This window comes from Vidua macroura, chromosome 8 (genome assembly GCF_024509145.1).
Source record: "Vidua macroura isolate BioBank_ID:100142 chromosome 8, ASM2450914v1, whole genome shotgun sequence".
Taxonomy (NCBI): domain Eukaryota; kingdom Metazoa; phylum Chordata; class Aves; order Passeriformes; family Viduidae; genus Vidua; species Vidua macroura.
Window position 1 is genome coordinate 27,121,909 of NC_071578.1, and position 22,937 is coordinate 27,144,845.

A 22,937-nucleotide genomic window follows, 5' to 3' on the forward strand; every position below is an offset into this window, starting at 1 on the left:
GTACATCAGTTGGTCAATATCTCTTGCTGCTAGGGTTTAGCTTCTGTAAATTCTGAATTGTGCAAAGCAAAGCCAGTTTAATGCCTCTGAGCACAACTTTTTTGAATAGCCTCATGTCATCTAAGAAAAAAAAAATATTAAAAAGAAATTACTTTTCAGTCTTTTTCACTGGGTTTTCCCAACAAGGCTGAATGGGTCACCAAGGCAAACTAATAACTCACATCATAAAGTAGCTGAAAAGAAGAGTCTGTTAATTGTATAAGTTCAGAGCAAAAGCATCATCTGAGAAAATTTTCATTAGATAAAAAAGGCTGTTTTATCATCTATTTATGTTTACTAGTATTTCATTTTACTTTATGCCATTTTTCCTTCTTTTCAAAATGGATTGTAGTTTATCTATATCTATTATCTATGCAAGCATATTTCAGTCTGTGGAACACTCCATTACTGCTTCCTTTGGTTGTTCTTTATCCATGTAACTTGAGTATTTGAATTATATATTATTGTTTTGGAACCAAGAGACAGGGAAAGCCTTAAAAAAATAGAAGGAACAATAAATAGAAAAGAAAGCAAATTCATAAAGGTACTTCCACTAGTTTTTTTTTTTTTATTAATGATGTGGCCACTAGAATTGCTGGTGTTGTAATTTAGAGGTCAGCAAATAAAAAAGCACAATGATTACTGAAATGAAATATCCCTGGAAACACTTGATCAAAATTACTGTTTTAAGTGACTTGTCTCTTGTGATACACATTAGGACAATCCGGATTTGTTAATCATGAATTTGGAAATTCTTCTTCTGTGAGTAAGAAGAGCTGTTGATTTGTAGTTTTAAACCATTTATGCCAGGCCATAGAGGCAGACACTGGAGAACTTTCAATATTCAGGAAAATTAATACCAAACGTGCAGCAACCCAAAGCACGTAAGAAATGTTTTCTCAATGCAAAAAGGTTCTGCTGAACAAAGGTTCAACAGAAAAGCAGACAGGTATTCTAACAATCAGAAAGGATTTTTCTTAACTTTCAAACAAAAAATATTCTGAACAATCTAAATCTTTGCAAAACAAGGTATCATACATATATTTGTAATAACACTATAACTCCGAGTGAAGAATAAAGAAGCTGGAGTGGGTGACAGGATGAGAATTCAACTACATGCATCAAGGCAGTGATTTTTTACTCTATCTGGAACACTCAAAGACAAACTTAAAGCCATGGGGGAAAATCAGCGACATATTTTGCTTTATAGTACTCTGTCCTGTCTTGGAAACTTCATCTAAGCTCCTTATTCTTTAGCTATTAGTCTGTTCCTGATACTGATTATCTCTACTGCACATTCATATATGAGATTCTTTGGTATATTCTCAGAAATTGTACTTCCACATTACAGTCTGCTTTCTGTACTTGTCTTTGCCTACACTGTACAAAAATTATCTTCTTCACAATGCAATAAAATTAGCAGCTACTTCTCTTTCTATAATTATGGAGCTTTAAATATTAATGCATTTATTACAGAAATCCTCTGTGCAAGGTTATCTAACTTGAGGACCAATTTCCTTGGAAACAACATTAACCAGCAGAAGTTAAAAAACCTATTAACTGCTTTATTAATGGCAAGGCAACTTTTATCACATCTCTATGATAAAACCTGCCCTCTCCACATTCTACTGCCTCCCTTTCCTGCACTTGAGCTACACCTTTCTTATTGAGTCAGATACAGAGCAGACTTTCAAGCTCACTGGTGCCAGACCATTAGCACAAATTCTCATGAGGTTCTTCCCATGCACTTGTAACACTTGTTCTGTTTGTTGTTTCTAAGACAGTTGTTCATAAATTAGCCAAACTAAACTGTGTTGCCCACATGAGGATAACCAAAAGAAACATAACTGTTGGATTCATTTAACAGAAGCTTGAATGGATTATGAGATTACACCTGTATTCAATAGGCTAAATCCCACACAGATACACTCAACCTAACCATTCAATTTCTGTAGGAATCCATGCTGATTGCTACAAGAATCAGAGCAGATTTTGGCTTTTCATCTCTTATCTGTGCCATGAGCACTTCAAATAATTCTAACAGACAGGGATAAAACACTTGCAACCTTCAGTCATAAGTTTCATAGGTTGCCCTTAGGAATGCAAAGAGTTTAAGTTATTCCAACATACTTCTGCAGAGTGAGGCTCAGGTTGTGGCTGGCTGATTTGATCTTGTTCTGGGCCTCCAGGTGGGTCATGCTGTCAGTGTTGACTCCATCAATGGCCACGACAAGGTCCCCCTGGTTCATCTGTGACTGTGCTGCCTTGCTGCCAGGGGTGATCTGTGTGGGAAAAGACAAAAGAAAAAGTCTTATCCTGGTAAGTCATTCTATATCCAAAACAGCTGAAGAACTTGCCCAGAATTATAGTACAGAATAGATACAGCAAAAATTACACAAATAGATACAACAATGGTTGTATCCATTATTGTATGGGTGAAAAATCAAAATTAATGGTAATTAAACTAATCAAAGCTAACTCACACTTCTGCAAAGGTCCAGGACACCATCTACTTCTTGTTACTTCCATTTTGAGAGGTTAAAGCAAATGTGGTGGTTCCCTTACCACCTATTATCACTATCTCAAGGGGATAATTACCTCTATACAGCAGCAGTACATAGAGATATTACTCAGAAGCAGAAAATGAATGAACCACTGCATGATTTTATTGTATTTTTCCTCCTAAAAGCCACTTTCCCCAAATTAATTAATTTTATTGAGGGGATGGGAAATGAATAAGTGTGAGTGGCCTTGGGCACACTTTGTTTCTTTCTTAGCAAGTTTTAGAGGAAATTATTCTATTTAACCTTATCCATATATAACTGCAGCTCCATTACCAACACAAATTGCCATGTGCCCATCTCACCAACCTGTTGGACCTCACACTCCAAAGAACAGCACTCTCAGAAATAAGAAACCACAGTGCTGCAACCACAAGCCCAACAACTGATGCAACAGTCCAGAAGTTGTCTGTTCACCGTGGCAACACATTTTGTTGGCTCCAGTCAGCTTGTGAACTGCATCTTCTCTGAATGGACAGCACCCTGATCTCAATTTTACACAGCCCTCTCAGCTTCTGTATGGGTAACACCAGTACAGTAGTAAACCAGAGAAGCCTTCACATACTATCAACCAGACAAATTTTAACAAACACACCAGAGATGTCTTCTGCTTTCAGTACCCACTACAGAAAGAGCATGGATATAAGCTGTTGGTCTTTTTACTTAGAAACTCACTTCCTTACATTCTTCACTAAAAAACTCAAGGCTAATCTAAAGTACTACGACAAAGGCTGCATTCAAAAATTCTGTTCCTTCAGTACAGTGAACATAAAATAAAGATGTGTTTGATTATGAGCCAAAAGTCCCCAGTGAGTTCTGTCAGGCTGAAACCATGAAGTCAAATTTCTAGTCACTTATAAATATATACATACTAAAAAAACCTCCTTCCAAAACAATTCCCTAGACTGTTTGCTCATGTGCTTTACTGGCAAAGATGAATAAGCAAAAAAAGGAAAAAGCCCTTTCTTAACACACTGTTAAAAGTGCTCAGTATTGAGGCCAGAAGTCCAACTGACAGTGTAGTCTGACAGCGGGAGGTGTCAGTTTATTAAAACACTAGCTCTAGTATCAGAATGCTCGAACACACAACACCCTGGATACTCAGACAATTTAAAAGTAAAGATTACTTCAGAATTAGGCACTGTAAGTAATTCCCAGAACTGATTTGACTGAAAGAGGCAAGTTTTAATACCTTTTCATTTGAGATGGAAGCAAAGAGTTCAGTGTTTTCTGAGGGAAGGACAGCCACAGATACAATGTTCTCATGCAAGCAGAGTTTAATGATAATGGCAGTACTATTCCCCAATGTATTTTCCTGGTGTTAAGGAATCAAGGGATGGGGGAAATACTTTGTGGTAGTTTCAAAGACAGAGTTTTATTCTGCAGTCTAATGCACCCTCACAAGAAAAAAAAAACAAAAAACAAAACAACAAAACCAACAAAACAAACCCAAAAGGTTTGTGTTACAAGCATAGCTTTTCTAACCTGTTATACAAACATGAACTTCTATGCATTTGATTTGACTTGCATTGTGCCAAGTATACAGAATCCAGAAGCCCATAAAGAGTATGGATTATTTGTACACCCACATGTACTTGTAAAGTTACTCAAAGATAGTTACTCAAAGATCCTTCCCTGCTCAGTCCCACAAATATGTCAAGAAATAAGATCTGCAATAGAATAAAAGGTTTAAAAAAGGACAAAAAGCAAACTAAAGCCAAACTCAGACAAATGAGTCAGTAAGACTTGAATTCGTCAAGTAGGACACTTCTGTCTTTTTCAAATTATCCTTTTTTAAATAAATAATCTTCACACATCCCTTTTCTAAGACATCAGATTTAACCTCCTCATGAAACATACAAGTTCTTGCCACAGAATATTAACTCTGTGATGCTGGTTTCAAATTCTGGGACACTCCCCTCCCCCCCCCCCCCCCATTTTTCTTGTCAAAAACAGAGACTTGTTTCTGAACATCAACCCAGTTCCTGAAAGTCAAACGTCTGCCCTAATTTGGGTATTCTTACTCAACACATTTGTCTCTCCTTCCACTCCTCAGTAATGCTTCAAACAAAATAAGCCCAGAGAAGCAGAGCTTCCAGAGACAGGATAACACACTCTAGATCTGGGGCTAGTTTAACACACTGGCTTCCCTCTCACTTGCTCTGACTTTTGCTTTTAGTAGCCCCACAGGTAAATTCTATACTTTAAATAATGACACAGCAACTACAACCCTCCTAGAATTACAGTCAATTTAGAGGGAGGGGATGGTTGTAATGAGTAACCTTATTTCACTTCTTCTAATGGGATATTTTCTGCCTGGTATTTTAGAAAATATAACCTAAATGAAAAAACATTAATCACATGAATCTATCAAACAGAAAGACCTCAGTAACTCTGAATTTGCGATTTACATCTTCTTTACTAGCTTTGCAACGCTGTTTCTGAGACAAGGAGCTCCAGGAGCACCATACTGTGAAAGAGAAGGAAACAGTCTCAATCATGGCTCAGTCAGTCCCTACTTAAAAAGGAAATGAAAGGGCTTCAACTTCTTCGACGAAGTATAAGGGTAGCAAATTCTGTGTGGGATTCTTTCATACAATTCTATTTTTTAAATTCCCATTTCAGGGGACAGCACTCCACTGATGTCACTTTACCTTTAAAAATCAGCTTATCCTTACTTCACAGACAGCAAGACTTGCAAGTATAAAAGATTGATCTAATTTATTGTATCTGCAATTCAGACAAGTAGTAGGTATCAGGAAAGAATTACTTCTTCTCATGGTCTTCCCACTGGTTAAAAGCACACTGGATTATTTGGTCCTGTAGAATCTTATATAGAAGGCATTATTAAAGACTGGATGCATAATCTGTATGAAACATGAAAACCAAAGTACAAAATTACATGTATTTTAGTTAGAAACCGAGAGACATCTCTGTGAGTGTTCCAAGTGAAGCCACAGTATGCATTTCCAGCAGACATTGCGAGCAGTCAGTAATTGTTGTGAACAAAATACCAGTGTGCAGATGGAGATACAGGGCAGTCAGATCTGAAATGTCAAGGCACATTCAAGACTATCTTGTTCCCATTTCTAAAGATCCAGCTGAAAGGAATGGAATGCAAAGAGTTTATCTTTTATCTATTGGTATTTTCCTTTGAAAATTCATCTCTGATCTACTAAAACATTTACTAAATATAAATCACAAACAGAGAAGAGCTCACTGTGTCTTTCTAAAATCTTGAGTAAATATTTTCTATTTAAAAATATTTTTTGAAAATATTTTTGAAGGACAAATGCTAATTAAACCTTAGAATTAGACTGGAAACCCAGACCTGTCTACACAGCAAATTCTACTTTGCTCTTGTCTCAGCCTCTCTTCTGTTAACAGAAGTAATGAATGTAGAGAAATATACTACTATCAAGGATAAATATGCATTTTTCAATTTGACCACCAAACTTTTTTCCCTAAAGCAAATCTCTGGGCAAGTTCTAGACAGAATGATTTCAGAAAACTTTTGTAATAGTCTTAACTCGCTCTGGATTACAACATAGCTTGCAGTTGCTAGGTGCTGCAAATGCCTTTATTTAATGCTACAGTGAGACATTCATCAGAGTTTCAGGGTACAGCTATTTCTGTCAATTGATTTACAAAATCCAATCCAGGGTAACACCAACAGATCCAATTTTAATAGTAGTTCTTTAGTGCCTCGAGCCCAAGCACAGATTTTATCTTGAAAAACCAAGCATCTCACTACTCTCAGAGAAGCAGGGGAATACATGTTGCTCCAGAGATGTGAATTTTCAGCCCTCACAAATTTCCTACAAGACAGACATCTGACTTTCAACATCCCCAGCTTAAAGAGAGTTGGCAGGCTGGAAGTATCACATGTTCCTTCCAATACACTACAGAGAATTCTTACTACGCTCTGTTGCGAGCGGATGGGTACACTGGGTGAATATATAGTACCACAGTGACAGCTGTGCCCTACAAAAACTCGTCTGCACTGGGTTCACAGTAAATACTACTTAGCAGGAGCTCTGGGAGGCAGCGTACAAAGAGCAGCTGCTGCACCACCTTGAGAACTGCACATGCTGCCAGCCAAGCCCCCTCAACTCCACTCCAAAGGGAAGAGAGAGGGATCAGACAGCATTTGAGTGGATGAGTGTTCAAATACTAAGGAGAATGCTTGTACAAACAGATGGATGGACACAGTTTTCCTACCCTCAAGGAACTCCTAATTTACAAGGCAGACAAAAATACATAGGAAGGCCTACACAAATGAGAAGCTGTTAATATGGCCCGCAGCATTAGCCAGGGCCTCTTTTTTTTCCAGCACTTGAGCTATGCCTGACTCCATTCTGACCTCAACAGCAAAATCAACAGTTTATATTTTCTGCTTCTCATTTAAGAACATTTCAGAGAATCAGATATTCACTAGCATTAGAAATGTGCAAAAGCACAGAGAATGAATACCTGCTCCTCTAAGATCTCTGAAATAGAAGAAATAATTAAAAGGAAATGTCTTTTCCATAATCAGAAAATCAGAGACTATAATGTGTTCTTTCAAGGAAAGGATTGGACAGAGACTAAGGGACAATACATTTCCTCTATAGAGAAAAGAGCATTTAAATCTCTCCCCATTATATTTATACAAGTTTTTTTTTTTTGCATAGAAGATTCCAACAAACTCTCAGAGTAATTCTAAGCTCTGAGGCTCTAAGTGCCTGCAAAACTTCCTCTCTTTAAACACAGGACCATCATCTCGTGAAAGGAGAGACGTGCTTTGACACCCCACCGCAGAACAGTTGCTGAATGCCCACATGAATCCAAGTAGCTACCTATAGACCAGAGACATCTCTTCCTCTCCCCTAGTAAGAAAGTTAATTGAGGAAATTTATATTATTTTTTCCTAAATGAGTCACTTGCCATCCCTGTCCCCACAAAAAAAGTGTAAGAGCTCCAAAGGGAAAATAATGTTTTTTTTTTCTTAGAAAACAGAAGGCAATTTTGGACAAGAAAAAAATGCAAAGAAAATGAATAAGACACACTGGAAGAAGTCATCATGCAGAAATTTAGCATTTCATTCAACACACTGCCAGAAGGCACAAACATAAACAAGGAAAGAAACTGCCTAGATAACCTATACCATAAAGCAAGCATCCTATGGCTTTCATATCTTTCTGTGTCAGATAGGAGAGCTGAGAAAGACCAATTACATGTAAAGATAAGATTGTGGGAAACCTGAAACTAATGTCCTTGCATGTATCACTAACCAAACCTAAGAAAAACTTCCATTTTGCAGCTACCATTTGCCTGAATGTTATGCCTCATTGTTTTCAATTCACTATTGGGGTTTATTGGCTTTTTTTTTTTTCTCCTTTCTGTGGTGCTTCTTTCATTGCTTTGGTTTGGCTTTTTCTTTTTGTTTTTAATAAGACAACAAGAACTGCCTTAAATGAACACTCATGGCATGTGCAAAATATGCCACTGACACCTTGAAGAGATTCCATTTACACTAAGCAGAGCTGTACTGGCAAGCTGCAAAGACAATCTGAAGTGGCCTCTCAGGCTCTGCTTCATCTGTAGCTAGGAAGGGAGATTACAATACATGTGAGAACACCCAAAATAACTCTAATCTACCTCTCTCGGGTACCAGGAATCACAATGCCACAGCAGCACAGAGATTTTGTGGGATGAACAGTAAAGCACTTCCAACTCAGGACACCCTGTGCTGAAATCTGTACTCCAACAGCAGAAGGGCTGGGGGCACTCAAACCAGCCAGCTTACCTCATTCACAGGAGTGCCAAGCCAGGCTGGACTGATGCCACCTTGATTAACACCAAAAATTTCCCTTACACTTAACATCACTCACAAGCCTCCTTTCCATGCACAATATATAGTCTCTTCAAGGAAGAAGACAGACAGATGATAGCCCTTCCTGCCAAGCTAACGAAACTCAGGTGATGAAAATAAGCCAAATGTAAAAGACTTTCAGCTGTGAAATGAAAGGAAGCATCTAGGCATGCTTAGGGAATTGCCCTAGGCAAGGCTTTGGGGGATGTTTTGAGAGGCAGTGTGAATACACCTGTTCCTATTTGGAAGATCATTTCATTCCCTGCCCCACCTCCACATTATCTAATGGAAAAATTTTCAATCCTTTGTTATTAAAAAAAAAAAAAAAAGAAAAAAAAGCTATATTGTGGACTTTGGAGATTAGCTTGATAGAAGCATGACTGCTCTGTTACACCAGCTATATAGATGATAGTAAAAGAGTGGATGTGGCTTTTTAATAGGATGTGTTGGTGTAACTAGAAGGTTTCACAGCTCTTTATATCGTGTATGGTATGACTAACAGTAATATCTATTCTCTCAGTCTTTATCCAAATGTATCTGTTACATCTATTCAGTCTGTTCTCAGTTAGCATCACACACTGTTCCAAGATAGTGTGTGCTGTGTATCTCACAGGAATTAAATGGAAGCAAACAGGTGAGTCATATAATGACAAATGTTGATTGTTTTGACACAACAGGTCTTGAGAAACAAGTGACTGACTTCTTATTTGGTATCAAGGAGTTCAATAACCTGAATGCAAATCAAAACCAGAAATAAAACTGAGGTACTGATTCTTAGTATTCTGGCAGCGCCCATGTGTGAGCTGATCTGTCAGCTTCCACAGGACAACCCCCTGCAGCAAATATACACACAGCTTCCAAGTGCCTGCAGGATCACAACAGCCAAGTTTCTTCAAAGATTTCCCATCCTCTTCCCTGCTTCTCCTTTTCAAATTTGAATTCATTTTAAGGCAGTTGTATAAGGTTTTTCTGTGTTTCAAGCAGACACATCTCAGTCATCAGGATTGCCTGCTTCATTTTCAGCTTCTTGAATTCTACATTCTGTGCAGCTTTTTAACCTGCTCACAGAAGCACAATTTATCTTGTTTCCCCCTACAACCATTAGCAATCAACTGAGGGGTTTATGTCTTGCTATTGGTCACTATGGTAAAATTTTCTTTTTTTTCAAGTTAATTATGCTTAATGTACCTCGTTGTGTGTAACTAAGATCATGATGCTTTATAACTTTGAAGAGCTTTTGATTGGTCCAGCAACAGTAAGGCCTGACTAAAAGGGCATTTGAGACAATACTGAGAGGCTTCAGCCACTTCTGATATTAAGCAACTTAAAATAGCTTTGAGCAAGTCCTGAGGTTCTGGCACAGATACGACTGGTGTGTAAGTGACTCTTCTGCTCTTGCATGCTTGTAAATTAGGGTACTTATTAAATAGATGCAGGATTACATTTAATTGTTCTTCAAATGCATTTGTTTGAGTTCTCTTTGTTTCTGGCCACCGGAATAGCAGGGGAGTCATTCTTCCTCTGCTCACTAAAACACGAGCTGCCAGTTTGACACAGCAAACAGCAGTCCTGTTTCTAGACCAGAAGTATTTAGTACTGAGCTCTGTGCTTCACCTACAGAGGGTAGAACAGCATAGCTCACACCAGCTGGCAGCTTATGAAGGAAAATGAGATGTCACACATGTCCACAGTGACAGAGGTGCTGAATCAGAACTAAATTTGCAGGAACTGTGCTTGGTATCATGCCCATACTTTCACTTCTAAGGTTTTAGGAGGCCATAGTGCCCAATATGTATGTGTTCCAAGTGGAGGGCCCAGCATTAAGCTGCCAGCATACGGCCTCAAAGCCTCCCTAAACACTTTCATTATTAACAGGAGTAACTGTTTTGTACCTGGAGCATTCATCGAAGCTCTGTGAGAGAATAAACAGAAGCATAGGCTTCAAATTTCAGAGAGTGAAAAATTCTTTTTAAGATCAAAGTGAATAAAACAGAATAGAAGCAAAGTACCCCTGAGAAAGTGCAATGCCAATTTCTTCTGTAATAGGCTGTTTCACATTTAGTGCATAACATGACATCCTGCCAGGCATCCCAGCAGGATCCCTAGAAATTTAAACATGTAGCAAGTAAAACAAAATTTTAACACATTTAACAGGTACATAAACTTTTGGATGCTTCAGGAAGCTAGGAAATTGTAGAGATTGAAGATGTTTCTTGTACCTGTTAAAATGTAATTACTTAAACTTGTTTTCCTAGTGGTGTTCAGTTGAACACAGAGAGGCCACTTCCCTTGGTAAACCACAGAAACCATGTTTGTTTAACAGGAAATAATCTGAACATATTGATATAATCTCAAATCTAAAAGGGAAATCATGTTACGTTGAAGATTGCTATGGTGAAGTAACAGAATCGGAACTTTTTAAAAGGAAGGATCTTGATTTTCTTCATTTTCAAAAATGAAAGCATCTCTGAGGAGGAATGTGGCTATTTCTGAGGACAAGGATTGAACTTTATTGATAGCATGATGATGCCAATGCTGGTTTTGGGCATTTTAACCCATAAAGTATTGGATACAGCAATCTACAAATATTTCCCACTGAGAGCTTGCATAGTATAAGAACACACACATACACATGATTTTATTTGATAAAGAACAAACCAGTGACATGGATGGTTCTGGAAGGTAAAAGCATCTCCCTAGGTGAATTTTACATCTATTAGCTTTAGAATCCTGCCTTGCATAAGTGCAGTATCTTCCCACACATTTTTCAGTGACTTCAGTGCACAGAGCAGTATTAAGCTGACAAGTTTTCAAGAAGTGATTTTCTGTGGGTTTTTTCCAAGTACTTTTCCATAACTCTCCAATAAAAAAAAAATTATGTGACTTCAGAAAGCCTTCCTGTTTACAGACAAAATAAAATAAAAGAAATGAATTGTAGTAATATACTGTCTACACTGTCTGTAGTTAAAGGCTATTTAAAGACTCAAAATTTAAAAAGAAGTCAAATGACTAAGATGGAAGAAGTATCATTTATTGAGAAAGATACACTAATTTTTGGCTCAACTACTACTGTTTGTTTAATTTCTGGTCAAAAAGAAGTCAGATCAGCTGGCTGTGCTGTACAGAAAAGTAACCTAGGCTGAGTGTCTTCTTTCTCCATAGAGTACTGCTACATCAGCTCCCCTTCCCAGCCTGCACCATTTTCTAGGGAGAATTGGAAGTAAATATCTTTTACAAAACATTACACCAAAAAAAAAAAAAAAAAAAAAAAAAAAAGTGTTATGAAAATTTACCAAAAGTCTTCATTAAACACAATTACTGTTTATGAGCCAAATGTTTATGTACTAAAATATGGTTTTAACAGGAATGTCCCATAAAGTTCAGAAGCCATAAGCAGCCTTAGAAGAAGGTTATTAAAGAAATTAAAAACCTCATCTAGTAAATATTCACCTATGGTGAATGGCTCTTCATTTAAAGGGATCTTGAATTGGAAGTTCCAAACAATGCCACTCACCTCCATTGCACCACGTCTTCTATGTTTATGCCCAAATTTCAGACTGAAACTTGATTCAAAAATCCCCAACAACTAGAAGAAAAGCTGTTCTTGGGAATATTTCATTCTAGAAAAAGGCAGGAGTCTGTCATCTCACAATTCTTAGTTGAGCAGAGTGCGTGGAGCCTCAATTACCTTTGGATAAGGTGCTGGCTTTCTATTTGTATTTTCTGCAGCCTTGTCTGTGCTGACATGTTTTGAATTCCTCACGGCATTACCCAGCACAGGTGTGTGTGGAAGGGGATTCCAGCTTGCAAAGCCTATGATCATAACTAGCACTTGAAAGAAGGTATTAAGGCAGGAAGAGAAGCCTGATCAGAGTTTCCTCTCCAGCTGGCATCCTGTTATGGACAGCCCTTCCCCTTCTGTGCTGCTCACCCTGCTGATTAACAGGTGAGGGTTAGAAAGCTTTCAGTCTCATTGGGAATGCTAAGACATATCCCATCTTAATACATTCTTCAACTTTATTTTGTGCTACATTCCAGAGGCTCAATTGAAAACATCCATCATTACAATTACAGTGGGCACCCCATCAATTGTGAATGAACGCTTTCTGCCAAAGCAAAAGGCCCCTGCAAAAACCATCCTGCAGATCTGCCTGTGGTACTGATATTGCTGGTTAGTGATACTTTTACCTGTTAACTTGGGTGCCAACATTTCTGCCAATTCCTTTTTGGGTATTCTGCTTCTTCCCTGTTTTATCTCATCTAGATTTGGTGTTCACCACTTACTGATGTAAGCAGCAGCAAGACAGGGCAGCGTTTTTCTTCCAGAGCACATATGTTTAAATGGAGTGTTTCAAGAAGGGCCTTGTAGATGCTGATCACATATGTTCCCCCAACTCTCACCCCTCTGTACATTCCTATTTCTTTCGGGCGACTACCTGTACTTGGAAACATCAAGTATTTCTACCAGTTTGGCAGCACAATCAATGCTTTAGGAACTTAGTGTGGGTATTCCAAAATGGGTTAAACTTTCGTATCTAATAAATATTCTTAGGTAACAAAAGTTAGGAGCTTAAATTGTGTGAGAATCATCATTAGCCTGCTTGGGATACTTAACTAGGTTTCTGAGAGAAGAATATGCTTCTGATTCTTAGTTTAAGATATGCCTTCATGCTCAGTTCAGAGCATAGCTCCTTAAGGATCATTAGGCTGTGTAACTTATGCAGAAGTAACAGAATTAATCTGCAGGGTGCCTCACTTCCATTTTGAAGTTGTACTTTTAACTTTAATTTCTTTAATAAGTGCAGACATTTTTCTCTGCACTGCAAGCAGAGGCTGTAACAAGCTCCATACCTAGTCACAATGAGTTTCTAAACTCTGCTTGTCTAAATTAGAAATTTTCCTCTCCTGTTCCAGAGTAAACATGCTAATTATTATAATCTGGTTGTGTATTTTGTTAAGGAATAAATGTTCACAGGACATCTATTTAAGTCCATGGAAGGAATGCAATCAAGTTCAGAATTTGCCTTAACAGTATTTTCCTTGGCTATATTAGACACTGACTTCTGCAATGGAGCATGTCAAAATAATTGGTTTGGAAGAGGCAGCAAGAAAGCTGTCATTTGACCAAGAAAGGATTTCAGAAGGTCTAAGGTAGTCTGCCTTTCTGTGTCCAGTTTGTCTTTTTCCCTTCATTTAACACCAAACTGCTGAACAATGAATTGTATAGATGAGAAAGTATGACAGTTACTTTAACAGGGATTCCTGCTGCTAGTGAAACCATTATTTGCCTGGTACAAATGAGGAATGAAAGGAACACAGAAAAAAAGTTAACCCTCCACTTTGATGTCAAATGAGGACTTATTAAACTGTAGGACAATGAGCTTCTTCACTGTATTCTGTCATCAAGCAAACATCTGAATGATTAAGCTAAAGTGGCATTTTGGACCGCATAAAGAAAAAAATTACTGTAAAGCAGATTGATGTATTCCCTAATACCAGCATGCAAATCTCAGATGCAGCCAGTATTATAACTGATGGAATTATGAAAGTTCTCTGTTCTAGGCAGTTACATTTACAGTGATATTTTTCAGAGCTTTACACCCACATGGAAACAAAGTTTTTAGGCATTTTTGAGTTTTAATATGTTGTCAGAGTTTGATCTTGACCACCCTCTCTAGTTTCATTTTTCATCTGTTTTTTTTTTTTTTTATATCCTTCTTCCTCTTAAAACATCTTGTTCTGTAACCTTGCTTAGTTTCATTAATCATGTTTGCAAAGAAAATATTTAAAAACTGTCAGTGCTGGAACTTTGATGAGATCAACATCAATGCTGTAACAACTGCAATGGCAGCAGAAAACATTTCTCAAAGTGAATATACAGATATTTAACAAACAGAAGGCCTTTACTTCAGATACGAGGAAGTGGAAATAAATGAAAATTAGGAATGCTTGGATGGTTATTGGACAGCTGGGAAGATTCCAGGGGCAGACAAAAGTGCCAAATGGAGCCATATTAGTAATCTCTCTTTATCCTAGGATGGGTCTTCTATTTATAGAATTATACAGCTCTTGAAGAAACTATAAGATTGCATATGTAAATGATACAGGAGCAACACATGCATTTTACATGAAACTGCCTAATAAAATCCAAAGATGCTCCCAAAATTATAGTAGAGCTGTTTTAAATAGTACCACATATTATGTCCATCTGGTTGTCTCAGCTGGTGACAGGCATTTGCTTCTGAATAGCCTTCCCCCTGCATTTTTTTATCATTTTCAGGATTGAAAGAAATTCACCCTTCTACCTTCTGCTCACACTCTTCATCTATCTCCTACTTAAAATCCTCAGAAAAGACCTCCTTAATTCCAGATTTTACTAGTCAATCTTCTGGGTCATATCCAGTCCAGCACACATTCAAGTGAAAGGAATTTCACACAGTTACCTCCTATTCTCTGTCAAGAAAGGAACTATTTCATGACATTATTCTTCAACAGCTATCCAAAGTAAGAATTAGAAAAAGACTCCTACTATTCTCTCTTGCATTGAGTTAAGACCGAACTAATTTCATGAGGAATGTTACGATGTTCATGGCTGAACATTCAATACTAGAAATAGCATTTTAGCTGCAAAATTTTATCAAATTGGAGAGACTCATGGCTGCAGAGGAAAATACAAAGCATAGACAGTAGCTTATATGCATCAACCACTCAGGGAAAACATAAAAGTAAGCCTAGATTCACCTAGTGGTCTTCTTTGATATGGGACACACCAGTAATTGGTGGAAATTCTCTGGTTTTAAACAGTGAGGAATCAAAGGCTCTTCCACACACTTCAAGTACTGAGTGTAACAGGGCCCAGATCTTCCCTGGCTCTGTACTTCAGGGTAATACAAGTACAGAAAATAAAGAATCAGCATGTTTCACAGTGATAAACAAGACATCAAACAAGATTTTGGGCAAATGACACAGGAGACTGGTATAAACGAATCATCCAAGTATTTAAATGAGTTCCTTATAAAAATACAAATAGGAAAAAAAAAAAAAAAGAGAAGCTGAGACATAAGAGAAAGAGAAAACTCATTTTATAAGTTTCTTCTATGTCAGAGAAGAACAAGATATTCTCCACTTCAAAACACCTAAGATTATCTCATCTGCTGCTCTCTGTGAATACCACAGACAAACAGAATTGATACAAAAGCATGGATTTCAAGCTCTATGCTACTTTGCTCTGCAGTGTAGATAATAATTCTAGCCCCTGTTGCAGCCTCTGTGAACAGATTTGCATTGATAGTGTAGATGTAAAAGTTCCACAGACAATAAGGTGTTGGTCAAGTCTCTCTGAAGGCCCTTATCCTTTTTTATCATGCATGACCCTGTAAGAATGTGCAATGCAATCATCCAAAGGGAAAAAAAGCACTAGGCTGTCAAGCTAAGCTTTTGCTGGCTGCAACTCAGATATGACACAAAGTCATGCCCATCTTATGTAAAAATTGATAAGAAGGCTGTGTACTGTTTATGGTATATCAGTGTGTAATTAAAAAGCCTTGTGCTTGTATCAGTGGGTACATTGATAATCAACTCTCAGGGGAAAAAAAAAAAAGCAAAAAACAGAATTGAGAACTGAAAGTGTGAATATCCAAAGTGGTTAAATCCTTCTAAAAAAGGAAGGACAAAGAACAGAACTAAGATTAGCAGCTTTTGAAACTGCATTATTACAAGTACCTTCCCCAAGTAAGATTGCTGTGAAAGTTAGTGAGTCAAGGAGTCTCATACAGGAAATTAATCCCATTGTGCACATTTCTTACTGTGACCCCAGCCCATTTGTTTTGCAGAACCAGAGAACTTTTTCTGTCCTGACAACACATTAGAAATAAAACTTCAGTAGAGCAAAGATATTATTGTCCCAACTCCCCATTACTTTGCACAAATTTATTCTCTTCAGTGCAAATGCAAGTATTTTAGTTTCTCTGTTAATTGCTTTGCACTACAAATGCCTTCGTAACTGCTGGGCAATGGTAAATCAGTGTTCATTTTCACCTCAGGCAAGGCATCAATGATGTTGTTTTAAATCACATTCAGAAAATATAACTTTAATTTACAATAAAGTTCTAAAAGCTCTTCTATTCCCTCTGTAGTTTTTTTGTTCATGTTGGTTTTATGAGTATGGGAGTAAAATTAAGGATGGCAGGCAGCCTGATGCTCCTGTCCCAAAAGCAGCCTCCCTGCTATTCTTATCAAAATAAGAACTTGTAAGTCCATTTCACCCTTACATCTGGGAACCCTCTCTAATGACTATGGCTAGGGCCAGAGCAAATACTTCACAAAAGAAACTCACATATAACTTGCTATTTTGCAAAGTCAATGTGTAACACAACTTCCTCTTTGTAACCAGAGCCATCTTCTGCTCCAGTGTAGACACTCAAAGCACAACATCTTTGCAACTTTTGAATGACGTATAAGCTTAAATCACAGAAATTAAAGTTTGAAGTTGCCCGTGTTGGCAGACTGCAGACAACCAGCCCATGTTAGTAGTGGAAAATCAGAAAAATGCTCCACGGGATCAAAAGGATTTGTCTACATTTGTCTGTAGTTCAGTTAAGCATCTCCTTGTCATGACAAACTACGGAGCATAGAGATCCATTAAAAATATATATACATATAATGGAGGTAGGAGAGACTGGATTTCAGAGTTGTGCACTTATCTCACTGGGAAGAAAGGATGACTACAGAGCCTTCTGAAGGAAACATGAATCAAGACTAAGAAAATAACTTTTTTCCCCTTAAAGCCTTTCACTCCTTTTCTAGCTTTCTGTAATAAATAGAACAAACAACTGTGAAACATCATCCATGTCTAGATAGTGCACACGCTCAAATACAGTCACAATATGTTAATATACCAAAAACCTGATGAATCTGTGTTTTTGCATAAGCTATAGACAAAGTATTTGTAAGTGCATAGTGCATATATTTCCACAGTGGACAGTAATATTACAACATACAAATCTGTTAAACCATCATCTAAACTGTTGGTATTGATATTGGAAAAGTTTATTTTTAATATAAATTTGTGTCTTAAGCTATGATAGTATTTTCAGTATTTAGTAATACAGATTGATGTTGCTGAAACCCGACTTAAAAGTATTCAGTACAGCAGCACTTACCAATATATTGACTGTCTTAAGTATATTTTTAGAAGTGGAGTTTGTCACAGAAATTGTTCTGCCTTGTTAAAAAGTAGTCCTCTAGGTGGGCTGTGCTTTTATACATGGCTCTGTATGCCTCATGAAGGGCACTAATCCATATTATTACATGCTAATTAATTCTCCCTTATGAGTTATGATAAATTATTATTTTAGGGTGGAGCTATACATTTTCCTAAGGGTCTTTATCACAGCTATGTTGACAGGACTTTAAGTATGGTGGTATGCTTAGTACTCCCCTGAAGTAGCTGAAGTATGTGCCACAGCAGGTGCCACAAGTAGAACATAGATTTGCTTTGACATTAAAACATAGGGTACAGAAAGAGTGCAGGGTTGTTTGATGGATTTATAAAAGCATATGTTGTGAATGGTTTGGAGAAGTGGAACCTTCAGGGTACAGCACTGAAGTCAAAGCTTACTCAATTTGAAGAAATCCTGCCTTGTCATGGCAACAGTTCTTCGTACTTCATGATTGTCAGGGTTATCTGTCATTAAAGAAACGTTTGCTCTAAGGAAAAGCTCACTGAAGTGTAACCTCTTGGGGACATTAAGACCAAACTATTAAAACATGCTCTTAGAGCTTTAAGGGATACATTTCCACCAAAGAACTGTAAAAATTATACTTGAATCTGTTTTACAGAATACATGGTTTACATTTCTTTCCCATTTTTGACCATGCCCTCCTGGTAAAAACTTTAATCTTGAATTTTTGCACCAACTCCCAGTGTCAAAGGATGTTGGTAATCAAAGTAGTTCTAACCCTTCAGGGACAACATGGCATAGAAAGTGACAGCTTTCACCAAAGGATCTCTCTGATCTATGGCTTTATGTCCCCAGCCTACAGTGACCAATTCACTCCCACAAAGCAGGAGATGGGAAGCTCCTCCTCATTAGCCATAGCTAAACCTCTCTGCCAACATTCACACTTCTTGCATCCATGACATTTGCTCCTCTGCTTTCCACAATCAATGTGAAAATGTCACTGTGGTTGTGATCTCGGCAAAGCTTTTCCCACGAAAATTTTTTCACATTACCTGTACTTTTGGCCTTTGCAATGTCATTCTACAAAGACATTGATCATTCCTTTACTAATACCCTAATGATAGTACAGTATTTAGTTTTCATTTTCTTCATCCATCTGCAAAAAGCATCCATTGCTTTCTGTACGAATTAAGGTCATAGACAACTTGCAAAAATGAAGTAAAATATCTAACCAGTCTGCTTGACAGTCAGTTGATGGACTTGAGTGCCAAAACTTCAACTAAAATTAAAATCTGTAAAAAATAATGGAGTCATCCCAGCTGCGACTAGGAAAGCAGCCTAGGCAGTGCATACATTTCCTAGATTAGTCCTAAAATATTTACATAGCCAAAAATCCTCAACCTCACTCATAATTAAAGAAGCCAGAGCTAGATTCCCAGATATTGACAAAAATTTACATTGTACAGTGGTCAGTCTCCTTAATGGAGTTATATTAGTTTATTCCAGCTAAAAATATTGCCCTTATCTTAGTGAGTGTAGAATTTCTCCTACAGATGAATTTTAACATTATGTCAAATAGTATGTTTTCCAGGCCCTTTTTATACACAAGTGATTGAGAATAGTGGTATTATCCTTCAACTCAGAAGGCTCTCTTGACAAGTATATTCCCCTGTAACTTCATAGAACCAGTGGAATTATACCAGGAATAAATCTGTTCCAGTATCTTCAGTTACTCTATTTGGAAACCAGTCATTTGCCTGACCTTCAGTGCAATGCTAAAAACAGAGTTTGTCTGTCATCAAGAGCCAGTGAGATTTCAGATAAAACAGAAGTCATATGGCTCCTGCAATGAAATTCCAGGAGTGTCCATCAAAGGCTTGCCAACAATAGCATCTCACTCAGTCAAGACTTTCATACTTTGATAAAACTGGGGGAGAGGGGTAAGAGGGGATTTGACATTGGGAATTGGCCATGGCACAGCAATTTAGGGCTCACTCTCAACTATACAAATCCAAAAAATTTCTTTAATTATATTCTACTAAAACTAGGTGACTAGCTTTGGTTATTTAAAGATCCAGTAATTTCTCACTCTATTGACAATTTGCTTTTTGGGGTTTTTTAGTTGGCTGTGAGGTTGTTTTGCCCCTCTGGGGGAACATTCCTTCCAACTACCAGCACCACATTGTATTCAAAATAACATAGAGCAACAAAAAGTGAATCAGGGCTGTTCTAAACATGAGAGTAAATATTGTGAGCAAACAGAGAAACAGAAGCAGGACTTCCTTGTTTAAATTACAATAGATTAATCTTGTATTCTCTAGAATAAAAGGACTGTTATAGAAGGACAATTGCCAGGCAAGATTTCAAACTTCTTATGGTCCCATGCAAATATATAGACTTACAGTGCTCTCTCTTCTGTCAAACTGGCATTTGTCTTGACACTACTTAACCCAAACTTCAATCTCAAAATACCATCCCAGTCCTAGCAGAATATTACCCAATGCTTTGATAGTGAGAGATGACAGTAGCAAAAATTACCAGTCATTTTCACATGCAGCTTAGATATCCATCAGTACTATACTTGCTAACAACCTCACTATCTTGGAATATATGCTCACATTCCTAGTATTTGCACAGTTTGCTCAGTCTTGTAGTTCCTTTGGTTTCTACTTAGAGGATATAAACAGTTATACAGATGTTGAGACTACGGATAACAGTGGGTTGGAGTGAAGCCAACAAAAAGGATATCACGTAACATGGTCTTCTCCTCTCCCAAAATGGACAATGTGTATTTTAATCAAAAAATAAAGTCCTGTCCTAGTCTCTCTCACTGGTCTTTGCAATGAAAATTAACCATAAAAAAACAGATTATGGAGGTGTCAGAAGTAAGAATGGAAAGGAAAAAGACACTTCAAGACAATATCAAGAATCACAGAAGTGAAAGATGTATTTCAAAGTAAAGAGTATGTTAAAATTAATATTATCAATTTTTAAGTGCAACTTCTAGGCCACAGCACTCTCTCTGTTACATTATCTAATTGAATCGAGGACTATCACAGTGCAACCTACTTGCACTACAAAGTGACACAAGTCACCAGAGGAAGGGAAGAAAGTGTCAAGAGGCACAACCAACCAACAGCTATTTGTCCTTGGAATGAAGCTGCACAAAAAGTAAAAAGATACCATCAAAATAGTCTGGATTTTACTTATTCTGGTATCAAAGCAAGGTAAATTGGGCAAAAAGTATGTAACGGTGTGACAACTAGCACAGAAAAGATATATGTATGTAATCAGGAATATCTGTTCATCACGGGTGTTAAAGAAAAAAAAGAAAAAGAAAGGGGTTTTCTTAGGCCATTAGCATCCAAAGATAAATACACAGGTCCTAGGCTGTAGACACTCAGTAGGGAAAATATGGAGAACACCTTTTGTGCTCCAACTAAAAATGAGCTCAACTAAAAATGTACTGAAGACATTGCAAATCACTGTTTTTTTCATCTGTTCTCAGGAATTGATATCTTTCTATAAAAACATGCTTTTACTTGATTATTTGTTGTTGTTGTTAACAGATAAATCTAGGAATGTGGAGATGTTAATTATTATGACTTTACTCAATAAATAGATGAAAATATTCAAATAGATACTAAGAAACAATTAGATGTTTGAAATTCACCTCTTCAAGGAGGTAGGTCACCATCATCTCTTTTAAGGTATTACAATTTAGCCAGAAAAAAGCTTTTCTCCTGACACACTGAGAAAATTAATTTTTACTGAGTATCCCATTATTGTCATTGCTGCAATGGTGAGAAGATATGAAACAGCTTCAGAAAATGGCATGTACCCTTTATTTTCAAAAAAACTTTGGCAATGTGGGGGCTTTTCTCAATAGCTCCTGATCCCTGTTTTGCTATGGCAAAATTGTGTTGCCTGCAGTGGAAAAAGATAGTATTTGAGAGATTATTTTCTAAACATTTCTCTTCACAGCATTAGTGTATCCAAGGGCAGTAGCACACTGGTGTGAATGTATGGCACAAATAGTCTCAGACAGTAGCCAAGATGCTTTATGGGAAGACTGAAACTAAAGACTTGTGGCATCCAGGCCAGAACATTCACTGTGGATGTTCCAAAATTAAACATCAGTGAGGAAAGTTTATTCCTACTGAAGCCCTTTATCTACGCATTGAACCAAGAGGCTTAACAACCAGCTATATGGTGAGAGCTCTTTCCTGGCCTCCTAAGCTTGAAGGGGCATTTAATATTGAAATCCAATCCAATCTCTGCAAAACCAGAGGAGGAGGATCAAGACTTAATAGGGACAAAAGAAGTAATATTGTTTATAAGTCCTTTTAACAATACTTCCCTCAGATAAGACTAATTAAAGGTCCAGTTAATAAGGCAAATAAGGGTTAAATTATAATAAAACTACTTCTTTGTACTGCTTTCTAGTCTATAAAGAGTTTTAATAAAACAAATTTTAGAGACCAAATTAAGCATTTGAGCTAAATACTCAGAGAGGCAAGAAATAAAGATATCTACCCTTATCATCAAATGGCACGAAACTCAGATCCAGCCTAGAATTCTTTCCCTATGAGAAAGATCAACATTTCACACTGTACTTATAAAATGTAATACTGTACAAGAGAGTGTCCTGCCTCCTTTCCAGGTTGTCTTTAGGACACATGAACTCCAGGGAATTGTGGGTGGAATGTATAAAAGATCTTACTGCAGCTGCTGGTACTGCATCTGTTCAAGGGATAAATAAAGCAGCTAAGTTCTAGTTTTGGTTTCATACACTGCCAGTCCCTTGACATGCACAGAAATTATATACCACCTCCTCATCTTGTCAATCACACTGCAAATATGTCTTCAATATTGTGTAAGGGATGATCACTTTTTTTTTGGCTAGGAATGTTCCCACAAGCTGGGATAACCTCCATGACAAGTCACACACTGGAAAAACACTAAAGCATTTCATTTTCTTCCAGAGAGTAACCTGCTCATGTAAATTATAAATCTATACACATTCTCATTCTTCCTAGGAAAGAATTAGGTCTAGATAAAACTGATGTGAAATTAAAACTGAACTAATTCACTAATTATCTAGACCTTCAAAAAAGTTTATTCTATTTTGTTTCCCTTCACCACCAATTAATCCCCATGTTTTGGCATGTGAAATTTATGGAAATGTTCTCAATTACTATCAGCTTGTAATTTTTATATATATTTTTTAAAGAATATTAATGTGTTTTACTATCTATGCTCAGCATATTTTCTTCAAAGAAAAATTGGAGATTACTATCT

General features: G+C 37.2%; 1 protein-coding gene across 6 annotated transcripts in view; it reads right to left on the reverse strand.

The window, feature by feature from the left end:
- The window catches only part of LDB3 (LIM domain binding 3), a 116,226-nt gene that overhangs the window by 76,180 nt on the left and 17,109 nt on the right, over positions 1–22,937 (reverse strand). For all 6 annotated transcript variants that reach the window (XM_053984412.1, XM_053984413.1, XM_053984410.1 and 3 more), the window contains exon 3: positions 2,170–2,321. In XM_053984412.1, the coding sequence (XP_053840387.1) occupies positions 2,170–2,321 (152 nt within the window). The remainder of the gene's footprint in view (positions 1–2,169; positions 2,322–22,937) is intronic.